This window comes from Osmia lignaria, chromosome 2 (genome assembly GCF_051020975.1).
Source record: "Osmia lignaria lignaria isolate PbOS001 chromosome 2, iyOsmLign1, whole genome shotgun sequence".
In the NCBI taxonomy this organism is placed as follows: domain Eukaryota; kingdom Metazoa; phylum Arthropoda; class Insecta; order Hymenoptera; family Megachilidae; genus Osmia; species Osmia lignaria.
This window is the reverse complement of record NC_135033.1, coordinates 2,288,308-2,304,108: the sequence shown is the minus strand read 5'-3', so window position 1 is coordinate 2,304,108 and position 15,801 is coordinate 2,288,308. Positions and strand designations below refer to the sequence as shown.

The following is a 15,801-nucleotide window of genomic DNA, read 5'->3' as shown; positions in this document are numbered from 1 at the left end:
CCTTAATGCTAGAGCAGGCCTTTTCTGTATCTTTAGCCTCCTTTACTTGTTCGGCAAATTTTTTGCCATACAGCCATTCATCTGCTTTAGTAGCATCAGCTCTTGGCTTAACCGATTTATTCATTAGTGGGGTAATGAAGGCTCTTCGTGCCTTAGACTGTTGATGAAATACGTCCGTTAATAGTTTTCCCGTATCGCATAAGTATTTCATGAGCGCCTCCTGGTCGATACAGTCTTCCGGTTCTTCCAGAATCATGGACACTGCCGCACCTAGTGCCGAAATCGCCGAGCCAATACAATTTTGTGTCTCCGTAAAGTGTTCGTCTCGTTTTAAGGCGACTTCTGTCATGACTAGACCAATTTCTATGTTTACTTTTGGTGCCTCCGTGTAGAAATCGTCCTTTCTAGGATAGGTTTCGAGGATATTTTTCTTTTTATCCTCCGGATAACCCTCCTGCATCCATCTTTGCCAGAGAATCTTTAGTTCCTCATTTATTTTTATTGGTATTTCTTTTTTGGTGTCAGGATGCTCTCCTAGCATTTCTAACATAACCTCATTGATGGAAGTTTTATTTACGGGTATTTCCCTATCTTCCGTACTACCGATATCGAGTGGTTCCTCAGCCTCTTGTGATTGAATGAGGTTGCCTGTATCAACGTTCTCCTTATCCAGGTTTTTGTCTGGAAGAGAACATTTTTAACTCATGATTACACTTATTGTGTACGTAGTTATTTATTCCTAATTATTTCTTTCTTTGTCATACAGCCTTGTTAGTCGTATGAACTTTATTGTAGGCGTTTTTCGTCTTATAGACCTTGGTCGTATGGACAGATCAATTATCTTCGGTGATACGCTGTACATAAAAGAGCAATGTTAATAAGAACCTCTGTGATTATTGAAAAAGGACAATGTTAATTTTCCAGAGATTTTTCCGTTGCCGAGTATCGAAAGTTCTATTGGGCTGTGATACGGAGGTGAAGGAATGGGCCGATCCGAAAATTGTCGGTTTCTTGCTGTTCAAAGGATAGGTTCGGAGACCACTTGAAACGTAAAAACAACATACCCAGGCGAAGGCCCGAAATGCTATGTCAAGTGGAAACATGACACTTGAGGCTCGAGATAATATGATCTGGAATCGGATATATCAGTGAGATAATACTAATGCAATGACTGAACTTTGTTATTTTTCATTTTTTTCTTATAAAACTTTTACCAAGATATTTGTGACGTTTTTCTGATTAAAATGATACCAAACACGATATGGTTAGGACAATTACAATAAAGAAACAGCATGCAGGAAATCGAAACTTCTCGCCTATAGGAGTTTCTTTCAAGAAACGAAGAAATATTGCCCGAGCTGTAGCACGCCGTGGCATGCAACGAGGCAACATCTGCCTATTCGAAAGGGTTCGGAACGGTGATACGATACGGGCGTTTGATAGAGGTGGATACTCGGCTTAATGTCATCTCGCTGCATTACCCGTGTCTACCCCCTTAATCGCTGCTGGCTGCCCTTTATATGTATATCCGCTCGCGGCTTGTTTACTTGCGCGAGCGACTCGGGGTCCGGCGCCGCGTGACGTAGGTGACTTTCGTCACAAGGTCACTATTGAAGAATGCTGTTTATAATAGTAGGCGAATTACATTATACCAAACATTCTTGGACAGTAGCGCACCGTAGCACGCCTTGCTGTTGAAAAATATATGCCTACTCTGAAGAACCGAAGGAACGTGCAATCTGAGAATTTTTTAGAAAAAAATGTTTTTTAATTCATAAAAGCATACAGCGTGCGTCACGCAATTGGGACGGGTTATATCTTGAATTTGGTAAGAGATAGGAAAAAGCTGTTCATGTAAAAGTTCAATAGTATGATAATGTTTATTTTTCTATAACTTCATTTTCTTCGTGAATGCAACGATGCACTAAAAAAATGTAGATGCACTTTTTATTTAAATAGAATTGCATTTTTTTCTTTACTCGTATCAACTCCTTGAAACATTCTGCATAAAAAAATACTGTTAGAACTAATAAATGGAGAAGCCTCGGCTCTTTCTTTCCTCTCCCCTCGCTACTATTCCCTCTCACTATTATAACTCGTCCCAATTGCGTGACGCTTGTATTTTGAGAAACCTATAGTAACTTTGTTTTTACGAAACTAATAAAAAATACAAAGGAGTCAATATTCTGAGTGAATGCAAATAATTTAAATAAATAAATTTCTCGTATACAACTTATATAAACGTTTGCAGAATTATTGCAAAGAGGAGGTATAATCTTCTCTTGTTATACCTTCTCTTTTAGCGAGGTTTGTTATGGGGTGCTGTGAAAAATCCAGGCGGGCGTCAGTCAAAATCTAGCGAAAAGGGAATCTCAACATTCAGAATGAGAGAAGGACAAAATGACTGTAGTGCGTCTCACTCGGCGTTGTTGCCTTTTTTGCTTGCTTTCGCTTGCCTTCAGTCGAGTGACGTAACCAAGCTAACGCCTGATTTTGGCTACGATTCCAAATCGGCAGCCTTCTTAGTTAGACGCCACCTTATAACTACTAGCTGAACTGAATTTGTCACATGAATTGCTCTGTATTATCCACAAAATGGCGGAACTGGTCTGTGAGAATGCTTTTACGGGCATCCGTTATTCGTCCTTATTTCGCAACAAATGAAGACAAAATAGATCTTAATTTACAGATAAGGCTAGACCGCTCAACTCATGATTTCAATCACAGCACTCTTTTAGTGGCCTAAAAATGCTTCGATTCCGCGAATGCATTTTGTCGAATTTTTACCTCTACTTTGGACGCTTATATTACTAAACATCAACATAATCCCACTGAAACATGAGTTGAGCGGTGTGCATTGGACCTTCCTCTTTCGAATAAGCCCTCACCCAGCCCTAAATGTTCTCATACAAGGACGAATAACGGAAGCGCGTAAACCCATCTTTATGCCCATTTTTGCCGGTAATGTCAACGCGCTACTATTACCCGTGTCTACCCCCTTAACCCTCTTTACAATCGTATATTATAATTTTGAATTATTATATAAAACTTTTGTGATACAGTTGAAACTCTGTTGTTTATCATTTTAACCATTGTAGCTTACATGTATTGTAATAAATAAATTATAATAAAGAATATTAAACACTACAAATTAATATTCACATCCACCATTAATATCTGTAAAATTACTATTTTAAAAATTATCGAGTCTTTATTGTTCACTTTAATTTAGAAATATAAACGCCTCTAACGCTATATCATTTTGTTGAAGTAAACGTCAGATTTTAAAAGTTATATATGCATTGGATTGACATAGTGAAGATTGTAAATTAAATTAGTATTTATATTATTTATTTAATATGAAATTAAAAGATTCTATATAGTTTTATTTGTTTTTAAAATGTTTGTATTTCCTAGATATAATTTCTCTTGTTTCTTAATTCTTTTGTTTAAAGCTCTTCTTTTTCATTCCGCCTTCTTGCTTCCGAAGTATGTAGACGTATTTTTCTGATTTCTGATTCTAATATATTTATCCATTTGTATCGTGTTTAATATTGTGAAAATAAATAAAATTAACTTCACATTTGTTTTCAGAAATATGAAAAATTTGAGTTCTAGAGAGTTAATTTTTTCCCCTCATTTATTCAATTATATTGAATTTTTTATGCTGATCATTGAGAACCCCTACGACACGCAACGGTATATATCTTCAATAATACTACCTGAATCATAAATTATATAATGTTTTATAAATTTTTGATGGCCTTTAATATTATACTTTCAAAATTCAGGAATTATTTTGATCGGATCGAAATTCCCGAAATTTGAATAACGATCTTGGTCATAGCAACCCATATACTAGGTTTTTAAAAATTTTCCCTTGTTTTCTTAATTCATGTCTGCACTGTTTGTGCCCTTTACCTCATTTAGGTAACATCAGCCATCATACATTATGCATTCGTATACTTTAATCATTAGTTGGTGAATGTGCTAAAGTGCTTAGACATACTGAACTTGTTTTCTCTGAATCTTTATAATATCAAAACAAAAATATAGCATTTTATTTAAAAGACAGGAAATGACCATATAGACCTTAATAAATTGAAGGCAACAAATTTTCTTCACAATAGTATTCAACATGAGAAACGTTAATAAAAATTTCTTTACATTTTTGCCTTATTACTTACCGTTGAGTAGTTACATGAAACAGCAGTTATTGTGGGCCACCCTACATTACGACGTGTGAAGGTGTTTTATTTGGAAGTTTGGATCCCATCATTTTTGTCGACGTAACATTATATACCTTGGGTAAATCCAGGTCACAGTTGACCCAGTTCAAAGATTTTTTTGGGTGGGTCCAGTCCATATTTTGGAGGGATCAAAATGGGCCTATCTAACTACGCTAACATATAAAGGATTATTTAGTTCTACTTTACCGTCTTCCTCGTGGCATCTCGGAACGGTCTCTTTAAAGTGGGTATACTATGAGGCACGATGTTCATTTGAGGAACCGGAAGTGGAAGAGCACCATGTCGACGCAACCTGCAGCTAGAACCTTGACAACCACTCGCAATAGCGTGTCCAATAGTCATAGGTAGATCCCAAATTATCTTTGTCTCGCGAAGCACCTTATCTGCTGGTCCTTGGGCGAAAAATGGCACTAGTTTATTGTCCTGAGAGCAAACTCCTGTCACCACCAAAAGTGTTTCTTCAGATACCTTTAATCATAGTAATGATCATTTGTCACATTGTCGTTTATTTATTGCATATTAAATAAAATACTTTTTAACAAAAAATACAACCGACTTCAAAATGCGCTACAAAGTGTAAAGTAATTTCTATTTCATTTATACCAATACTCCACAGTTATTAATAAAACTTATTTAATCGTTAAATAGTATACTAAATACATTTCAACCTTTCCGGAGGCGGCGCAAAATTAAAAATTTTCCTTTTACTAGGAAAATTCTATCTCAGGCGTCGGCAACCTATGACAAATAACCCATTTCATAATTTCAAGTATACAATATTTAACGGGAATCAACACACCCATTGCGGATTAACTCCATGTATTATACATCAGAAGTGTTGCCAATTTCTGATACAATCATTACAATTACAAATGTTTTCAACCGTATCTATAACGTTCCGTATTTTTTCTTGCAACTTATTAATTAGCACGTTCGCCATACCGCAATATTTTTAATTTTACGCCGCCTCCGAAAAGGTTAAATCAGTTTTATTAATAGCTGTGGAGCATTGGTATAAATGAAATAGAAATTGTTTTACACTTTTTAGCGCATTTTGCACTCGGTTGTATTTTTTGTTAAAAATTATTCAATTTCACACTTTTTAGTGGAACGTGCAGTATTTGCAGGATACCGTAACATGATTTTGCGTTTTTATTGCTTAGCTAATAACCATAAACCAAAAAAATTATATTGACCGAATTTAGATGGTTAAAAAACAAGAAATGCCGTAAATTTTTGCAAGTGGGATCATCGCGGATATATCTCCTACTAAATATGAAAGGTGTCATCGCGATCGGTACATTCCTTGCAGATTAAACGCCGAAAAATATAAATAAAGCATTAAGGTTTGTGCAATAAAAGTCGTTAGGAATGAAAAGGTGCAAAATATTTTTTTTGCGGGACCAATCAGGAGACATACTCTACAAGATGAAAAAGCTTTCGTTCCGGCTGGTTCATCCGTCTCGGAGTAATCGGTGAAAAATATAAATGAAACATTATATGCTAATAAATAAATAAATTATGTTTTTGGCAAAAAAATCGTTAGCAATGAAAAAATGCAAAATGTTTTTTTAACGGGACCAATCGGGACACATACTCTACAAGATACAAAAGGTTCCGTTCCGATTGGTCTATCCGTCTCGGAGTAATCGGCGAACATACATTAAAGAAAAAAAAATATACTGATGGAATTGAGTAACCACCTCCTTTTTCGAAGTCGGTGAAAAATAACATAAATAAATGTATATATATATATATATATATTTTTTTTTTTTTTTTAAATCTCGCAATGAAGTCGGGAGGCAGGGAGGGTGTACCCCAACCTCCAGGACTCCCGTAAGTTGTCCCTGCGGGCAAATGCTCGCTTACCAACTGATAAAAATTATCCTGGCATTACCGACATGACTGTAGTAATTGGAAGATTTGAGTGAGGAGCAGGAAAATTTTCAAAAAACCCGCTAACAAAGTAATCATAGTAGGAAAATTTGGGAGATAAGTTGAAAGAGCACTGGGGGCACCAGTGCATATACAGGCAGAAGCCAAAGGATGTAGCTATACTAGATAATAAGGAAAGAGGAAGTGCTCAAGGCGAGCAGGAAGTGAAAAGACAGAATCAAAGGGTGGGAAAAGGATATGTAGAGCGAAAAGGCACGTTTTCTTCTGACGTAATAAATTGTATTAGAGGATTTGGATGCTCATTGGCAGAGTAGTTAGAGCGAAGACGAGCTACGTAGTCCTTAATTAAGGGTACTTTTGCAATTTCATGAAGTGAGGCTGTAGGAAAACGTTGAGGTTTGTTCAGAATAGTTTTCAAAATTTTGTTCTGGACTCTCTGAATAGTAGTTTTGCAATATTTGGGGCAGATTGGCCACCAAATTTGAGAACCGTAGGTCAAGACCGGACGGATGCACATTTTGTAGATGCTGAGGCGAATGGAGACGTGTAGCGGAGAGGTTTTGTTGAGGTACTTATGGAACGTGTGGTATACAACCAAGGCCTTCTTGGTGCGGTCCTGGGCGGCGCAGAACCAACGGAAACTATGGTGGAGTACAATGCCCAGATAGCGCGCAGAGGGGGACCAGGGAATAACAATATTGTTGATGGAAATATGGTAGTTAGCCATGATGGGAAAATCCCTCCTGGGTCGGGTGAAAAATACGGCTTCGGACTTGTCCGGATTAATTTTTAGTTTCCAGTCAGCGAAGTACTCAAGAATAGCGTCCAGGTACTGTTGTAATTTAAAAATCAGGTGAGTGAGTCTGACGGAAGAAGTCAAAATAGCCGTATCGTCGGCAAAGAGAGCTAAAATGCAATTGAGGCACTGAAGGATATCATTTATGTAGATACTGAATAAGAGGGGAGCCAAGATGGAGCCCTGTGGCACTCCAGCACAAATTTTGAGGAAAGAGGATTGAAAGCCCAGAATTTGCACAAATAGTTGGCGATTATTGAAGTAAGAACGAAGCAGCAGAATAAGTATTGGATGTAGTTTGATGCGATCCAGTTTGAAGAGGAGTGCATCATGCCAGACAGTGTCGAAGGCCTTGGCAAGGTCAAGCAAGACCATCCCCACAGCGCGACGAATGTTTAGCTCTTTGGAAATGAATTGGGAGATTCGAGGTACTTGTTGCAGTGTCGAGTGCTGTTGACGGAATCCAAATTGTTGGTTTATGATAATTTTGTTCGATGAGAGCGAGGTACTTGTTGCAGTGTCGAGTGCTGTTGACGGAATCCAAATTGTTGGTTTATGATAATTTTGTTCGATGAGAGGTGTGAGGATATGGCAGAGAAGATAACTTTTTCGAAGAGTTTGCCGGGAATTGGTAAAAGGCTGATGGGCCTGTAACTGGCGGGGATGTTTTTTGGTTTCCCGGGTTTGAGAATGGGAACGACCTTTGCAATTTTCCAGGCCTCTGGGAAGTAGGCTAGTTTAATGGAGTTACGGAACAGATAATAAAGTTGAACGGTGATTTTGAATGAGGCGTTTTTTAACATAGGAACTGAGATTCTGTCTGGACCAGGAGATTTACGATTTTTCAATTGGCGAATGTAGTCAAAGATACGGCGAGGAGAAAGATCCAGATCAGCTACAGGCATGTTGTCCTCGAGAATTGAATTAGAGTTGTTGTATAGGTTGGAAATAAAATCCTCAACTGGCAGAGAGTGCGGTGAGCTTAGAGATGATGCACTGTTGTGAACGTTGGCGAAGTGGCTAGCAAGGACCTCGGCTTTTTCGTAGTCAGAACAAGCGGTGCCAGAGTTGTGAGCAAGTGGTGGAAGTCTTCTTGAGCCGCCTGTAGACGATATTGCACGGTATGTGCTCCAAAAGGTTGGATCAGGTTTTTCGAATGAAGCTAGTTTATTAATCCAGTTGGTGTTACGGAGAACGGAGATACGTTTCCTAACAGCTGCGGATAGATCATGAATTCTATCATGAAGCGAGTAGCTGCCAATCCTTTGGGCCAATCTCCTCAAACGCCTCCTGGCTGCTATGAGTGACTGAAGTTCAGAGTCATTTGTCAAGTAGTTATGTTTGGTGGTGGAATTATCAACACGAGTGGTGGCCCGACGATGGCACGCGTGAAGAAATGAGGTCAAGGTTTTAATAGAATTGTCAATGTCGTCAGTGGAACAATGTTTGGATTGAATTTTGAAATTCGAGGTTAGCTGATTATAGAGTTCCCAGTTCGTAGCTCTGTCGAGACCAACAGGCCGTGTTGAACCAGACACAGAAAGGACGACCGGAGCATGGTCGGAACTCAGCTGATCCAGGGTTGTACAAGAGAAGTTCTGAGTGCAATTGGAGATGAAAAAGTCAATAACCGAAGGTCTACAGTGAGTGGAAATCCTGGTGAACGCGTCGGGATGGATGATTCTGTAGTCAGAGCTGATCATGTGGTCAAAAACTGTTTTACCATTAGCATTATTGGCATAGTTATTCCAGAAAGAGTGTTTGGCATTTCAATCGCCACCAATCAAAAATGGGGATCCCATCTGAACCAGTTGTTCGAGGTCGGCACGAGAGATGATGTTAGTAGGGGCAGAGTATACCACCCCTAAAAAGAGTTTGGGATTGGTAAGTTTAATAAAACACGATATGAGACTAGAAGAAGTCGAGGGATAATTAATGGCAGAAAATTCCAGAGTATTATGAATGATTATGGCAACTCCACCATGGGGTCGGCCAGAAGCAAGAGGAGAATCCTATTACAGAATACCCAGGAATTGAAAAATCTAAGTCAGGCTTTAACCAAGTTTCTATGATCAGGACAATTTCGGCCTGGGTCGAGGCAATCATGTGTATTAGTTCGTTGCGTCGCTTTTGCAACGACCGTGCATTCCATAGAATAATTTTGGGTAACATTGCTAACCAAGGTTCTGAAATACTGACCAGATAGCCTGGAACCTCTCAAACTGAGTATTACAGCCGCGGAGCGCCTGTATTAATGTTTTGACAATGTTAAGGATTGAGTTGATGTCAAGCAACGAGTTCAGCTCACCCATCGCCTCTTTGAGTTCCAAGATGGATCCAATATTTGTTCCATTTGGATCATCGATGACGGAACGATGCAAGGTTGGCCTAGGATTTTGGCCAGATACAACCGCAGCATAAGAGGTCCGGTTGACTAAATGATGAGGAAGGGGAAAGTTATTCGAAGGTAAAATAGGAGATTGATTAGAGTGGATAGGTATTGACTGGTTATAGATTGGAGGACCACGAGGCGGAGGTGATTTGACCTCTCGCGCTTGAAGATACTTGCTCAGGGCCGAGCATTTAGAATAGTTAGCCGTATGAGCGCCGCTGCAGTTGACGCATTTTGGAGGTTCGTTCAAGGTTTTCTCACAGGTGGAGGAATGAAGTTTTCCTGCACATTTGACGCAGGCCGCAGGAAAATTACAATTTGTGGCGGAGTGCCCAAAAGCCTGGCATCTGAAACATTGGGTAAATTTCTTGTTGAAGAGAAATCTGTCCCAATAAATTCGAACATTGAAGACGTAGCCTATTTTAGAGACTTCGGACACCGTGGTGCCGGGAGGGAAATTAACTCGAAATATAGAAAAATTGCGAGGCAAGGATGAGTCCGTACGGCGTATCGGAACGCAACTGATTGGTTTTAAGCCGTTGGCCTTCAATTCTTGAAGTATGTCCTCAGTCGGAGTATCGGGAAGCCCTTTGAGCACCATGCTGAGAGCTTTTTCATCGTTCATCGTGAAAGTAAAGAATGGAACGTTGCCCTCGCGAAGCAAGGCTTGAAATTGTTTGAAAGGGGTGACAGAGTCAAATTGTAGACGAATTTTGTTGCCAAGGTATTTGATCTTAAAGCAATTACCATAAGAATCAATGAGCTGCTGATTAAATTTGGCAATGCTATATGAGAAGCCGGAAACATGAAGAGGTGGTGGTTTAATTGAGATTTTCTTGCGTGGATTGTTGTCGATGTGAGTAACACGTGGCAGCGCGCGTGCCGTTTGAGGCTGAGCACCCGTGCCGGCTGAAGATGATTTTGAAGCCTTGGCAGAAATTGTAGAATCCTCTCGTGAGAACGCAGAAAGAATCGCGAAGCGATTGGAAACGAGAACGGTGGGGATAGAGTCAACTTCCATGGCCCCCTCGCCATCACAATGAATGTTAGAAGCGACACTAGCCGAAGAAATGTTTTCAGAGTTTACAGTAGCTTTGTTGTCAACCGGCTTATTTGAAACAAGCTTGTCCTTCGCAGGAGAGAGAGCACTCGGGCTAAGTCGTTTACGTGACTTCTTACCTCTGTTTACCTTCACGGGCGCGCTAGCGCGAACGGAAGAATTCGAGTCTACCGACGAGGCAGTGCGATAAGGAGAAGCCGGGCGAAGATCGAGCTCGCTGATTGGTGCGGAGATACTACCCTCGCGTGGCATGATGTACTGCGAAGAAGCGACTCTACCGGGGGGGTTTGCTCGTAGGTTAATCCCTTTGTTAACCTCAAAATCAAGCCCGGAAGAAGGCTCATGGACAGCTACAGCTTTTGGATCGTCTGGATCGCGTGAAGAATTCGCCTCAGCGAAAAGCCTGAGATTATCTTCCGTCAGCCTATAGGGCCGCTGAGACACTGGACCGCTTTGAAAGAGGAGAACCCTCTTCGCACCGGATTTAGTTCTTCTAGTGGGCCTTCCAGCCAGCACTAGGGACACTTAATTAACTAATGCACTGAACAATGTTTATGCACTATGTAACAAATAGAAAGTAAGTAAATGGGGCGAATCAAAACGCCAAACAGAACACCACACAAACTGCGCAGCACTAGCAAAAAAACAAACGAAACTCGGGAGCTCGAAGGAACACACGTGCTTTCGACGACAGTCCGCGAGCGAATCCGACATAAATAAATGTATATAGTAGGATGATGCTTATTTTACCCTCGGGCAGCGGACCATGAAGAGAGTTTCAATTTTAATTTAACTCTGTATCTCATATTATTTTCATTTTCTAAATTTTACACTGTTGCTTTAATAATTATTCTTCTAATATACAAAACTCGTTTGCTTAAAAATTATACATTTAACTTTAGATTAATATCCTTCTATATGTTTTGTAACTTTAGGTTACGATTGATCCAGGCTCCGCTGTGCAAAGGTTATAAATAAAAAAAAGATTATTTTTACATCTTTGCACCGGTCACCCTATCAATGTCTTCACCCTTATGAGTAATATGGTACCTTTCTTTTTAGAGCTAAATATTAGGGGTTGTAAACCATTGCATCTTGTATTCTTTAAGAAAAGTAATGCAATTTCTTTTCCAACATATTAGAATATTATTAAAAGTAAATTTGTGAATCAGCAATTTATATTTACAAAAATCTATTTCAGAAGTAATATCATTAGGATAATAAGATTTTTGTCGGAATTGCTTGAAATGCTTGACTAATAGTAACAAATATTGTTTTCGTTCTCCGTTTGTGTATTCCTTTGACTCAAAACATGAATAAACTAATAAATTAACAATTTAAAACATTAATAGGCACGCAGTAACTTCAGAAACATTGTGAAATCTAATAAAATTTTAATCAGGCCTGTCTTTAAGCAGAACAAAATGTTAAAATACCTAAGGAATATTATAAAAGTTGAATTTTAAACAACACCCTGATATATACTATAATATTTTACGAACTACGAGCCTGTATAAAGTTTTGTAGCGAATACAATATTCTTTTAATACAAGCCCAGTAAAATACTAAAAAAATTCACAATAATTATAACAAAGACTGTCAGAAAAATGTCAAAATCTTGTTTTCCAATTTCATGCCTTTCAAATTTTCTATTATAAATTAAATTTGCAAAATAAATATACTTTGAACATTTTATGAATGGTTGAATGGATGAATGGAAAATTTTATTTATAAACTAAACCCTGTATTGTAGCTGCCAGAAAAAAAATTAATTAAAATCAATAAGGAGCTTTTCTGAACTTACTTCTCTTTGTAGAAGTTCCATGACAGAATTAAGTTCGTTTGCAGGTACAGTGACAGCCAATATGAAACCTTTCTCACTTTCGACAGATTTCAGTTTCCCAATTATGTTTGCCAAAGTTGCTCGACGAATATAAGGATTATAAGAGGAAATCGATTCATCTGGAGTAGCTATGTTGCCTCCGAGAGATTCCAGCAGGGAACGGAATAATGCAAGTCTTATTTTGGAGAACATGTCGAACACGTCCCACATAGTTTCGTCTCTACCTGTGATGATGAAAGAAACTTTGTTGTTAGTTGTTGTTAAAACGAACTGACTTATGGTACAATCGCTAGGAAAAATGGCAATACAGGGAAAGTAGGAATTCTCAGAATCTTAATTTTAACAATATTAATACGAAAAGTAACTTAGGAAGAAAATAATATAATTTTTAATTATTAAATATTATAAAATTTACTATACAGCTGAGAAATATAAATAGTCAATAAATAATAATTCAAATTTTCCGGTAGAAGTGTTTACGCCCAAATGAGAGGGACAGACTTTTATACTTTCTTTAGATATGAAGGTATTATGTATTGGGCCCCAGATAAGGAAGGTTGTACACGGAGGAAATTTTAAGGAGAGAAGAAAGCTTTAATTTATTGAAATAAAATACTACAGAAATCATATTAATAAAATGTGATGCTATTTCTTATGTCTGCAGCCAATTAATTATACGAATACTAATATTTGTTGCAAGGGTAAGAGAAACTAGAGAAAATACACGGGCCACTTTTATACGTGCAATGTGTATACAGTCTATAGTATCACATTATGTCTGTAGCTGTAATGTCATTTAAGTATATGCGCACCCAGCCTCCTAGTGGAAAAAAATCCACAAAAGCGCATCACTGTCAGGGATGCCATGGAGAAAGGCGAAAATTTGGGACATCGCCATTTTTCCCGGGGAAACCTGATTTGATCGCTTGTCTAAGTACTTATTGTCAGTACATAATGGGTTGTTTGAAAGTATTTTGTAGCGAAATTTAATTTTTGCTTCAATTTAATTTAATTTAATTTAAAACTCCATTACTTTAAAGTAAAACTTTAGTTTAATCAAATAACGTACTATGTGACATGTAGAAAAGAAAATTGAATATTTCTATCAGGTTTTCTTTATTATTTTCATATTGTAAATTGTAAATTTAAATAATTTCAGGTTATAATAATTACAGAAACTGATAAAATTTATAAATAGAAAATTGAAATATCATGAAAGATTAGTTCATGATAAAATGTTAATGTTAAAATAAATGATCTTAAAGGAGTCGTACATGGTAAATGGTCAAAAACATTGATTTTTAGGTTCCCGTCTCCGTGTCCGTCCGTCCGTCCGTCGTCGCATTTTATTCCTTAACAATTACATATACTAGAGATACAAATTTGGTACCGTTGGAAAGGTCTTGATGAGAAACGCTCAAAATCGTTGAGTTTGTGTTTCTAGATGGTCGAAGTCAAAAGATATTGAAACTTTACCACTTTCCGTAGAGATATGTACATGCAAAAACGAAGTCGGAACAGCTTGCACGCCAGATGTACGCATAAACTCCGTGGGTTCCTACATAGCTGGCTTTGACACGTAGTTCTAAAAATTAATAATCAACAAAGAAGTGCAAGCTGATCCGACCTTGTTTTTTTCACATATTTCGATAAGCACATATTCCAAACACATGCTTATATGCATAGCTTCAGGGCGGAATTCGAAAAATTAACGGAGATACAGTGAATGAATTTCTTATTTCTAGGTAATCTGATATAATCAAAAAATGCGTTTTTCTTGAAATGACATCTTTCGACTGCGTTGACAGAAAATAAAAAAATCTAACAATCCAATCGATGTCATCAAGGTTATATTTTGTAAAAAAAAACTTTTTCTATTACAGTACGTAGCCGTTTTTTTATTGAACTTTATTTAACTTTTTTCACACGAAAAACTAGCAAAATTTCAACGTATTTGTTCATATGTCCTCTATTTTCTTATCTTCAAAAATTTTTTAATTTTCCTATGTGCTGTTATAGTTAATCATATGTAATTTATAAATGTTTTTGGTTTCTTTTGTGTCAGATAAAGTGTAAGGCCAATTTGTTGTCAACACCACGAAAACGTTTCTATAGAAGCAACCCTTTCAAAATTGTGTACACCAGCCACGATATTACCAAAACTATTAAAATCATTTTTTATATCTTCTCTAATACTGATAATTTATGTATCATAGAACAGAAAATTTTTATATTATATTACTTGCTTTAAAAAAATTCTCAAAAATATCTTTATTTTCCAACCATTTACCATGTACGACCCCCTTAATGAAGAAAATATTTTATAAGAAAAAACAGAAACTTAATTAAGAAAATTAATGAAATTTAATTTATTAAGCAAATATATAATAAGTGAAGATAAGTGTAGTGCAGATATTAAATTAATTAAATAAAAATAATTTAAATTTAAAAATGATTTGATTCGGTGGAAAAAGATGATTTATTCATGAATGAATTGTAATTGACAAATTGACGAGATATCCTTATGTGCATCTTTGTTCTATGTAGAAATGCAAGCAACAGCAACAACAATAACCCTTATGGCTCTTCTGGTAGACATCTGCTTTAATATTTAGATATACAGAGAAAAGCTTACCGTCTTCTCGGTTATTAGAGGATGGAATCAACGGAGAAGCACGGTGAATTGGTTTCCCCAGGTCTACCGCATTCCAGTCACCGTGAACTTCGGGCTTAATTTTGCGAATTTCTAGTTTCATGCTGTTCTCGTCGGGCTCGTCTGATTCTCTTTGTATAGTTACTGACTCTTCGTACTCAAACAGTGTAGGAATCGTGAAATTCGCATTGGATAATGAGGCTAAACAGAAACTTTCGAGTTAAGAATAATAATTCTTAAAACTGCAAATATGTATCAAAAAGTTAAGATAAAGGAAGAAAGATCAAAGTTAATAAAATAATAAACTGGAAATTAAAATAAAATCACAACAGCTTAAATATTGTTGATATTAATAACGCATATAAAAGTATTGCATATTTAAACACACCAAGTGTAAAATCCAGGTCGTCAAAATATTATATTAAGAAAAGGAACCCAAAAATAATTTTTTTTTTATACACAAAAATTATGATCGATTAACTGACAATTAGTAAACGCTGATATAAAGAAGTAAAAATGTTAAATAAAGAGCGATGTTATGTATTTTTGTTTGAAGACACATACATATATGTAAGTACCTATATCATATCAACGAAAGATAATATTCTATTTAATTAATTCATCTTTATGTGAAAAAAAAACATTGTAAAAATTCATGAAAATTTTTGCAAAAAAATAGCTGCAGAAAGCAGTTGTTGGTACTTAAACTTTTTCTAAATATTCTAACTAAACTCAATAACTTTATGACAATATTACAATAAAATTACACATTTCTGACCCATTTCGTGCCTGAATTAATACGAATATGTGCATCATGGTAATATAAAGTGAAACGCTGTCCGAATTAGTTTGGAAATCTACGTTAAAAGATTAACACGTCCGTTCTCGTGCCGATTTCTGGTGACCGACAC

General features: G+C 36.9%; 1 protein-coding gene across 3 annotated transcripts in view; it reads right to left on the bottom strand.

The window, feature by feature from the left end:
• The window catches only part of LOC117605821 (uncharacterized), a 45,032-nt gene that overhangs the window by 24,506 nt on the left and 4,725 nt on the right, over positions 1-15,801 (bottom strand). For all 3 annotated transcript variants that reach the window (XM_034327555.2, XM_034327556.2, XM_034327557.2), the window contains exons 5-7: positions 14,873-15,091; positions 12,199-12,461; positions 4,437-4,718 (exon numbers count right to left, since the gene is read on the bottom strand). In XM_034327555.2, coding sequence (XP_034183446.2) covers positions 4,437-4,718; positions 12,199-12,461; positions 14,873-15,091 — 764 coding nt within the window. The remainder of the gene's footprint in view (positions 1-4,436; positions 4,719-12,198; positions 12,462-14,872; positions 15,092-15,801) is intronic.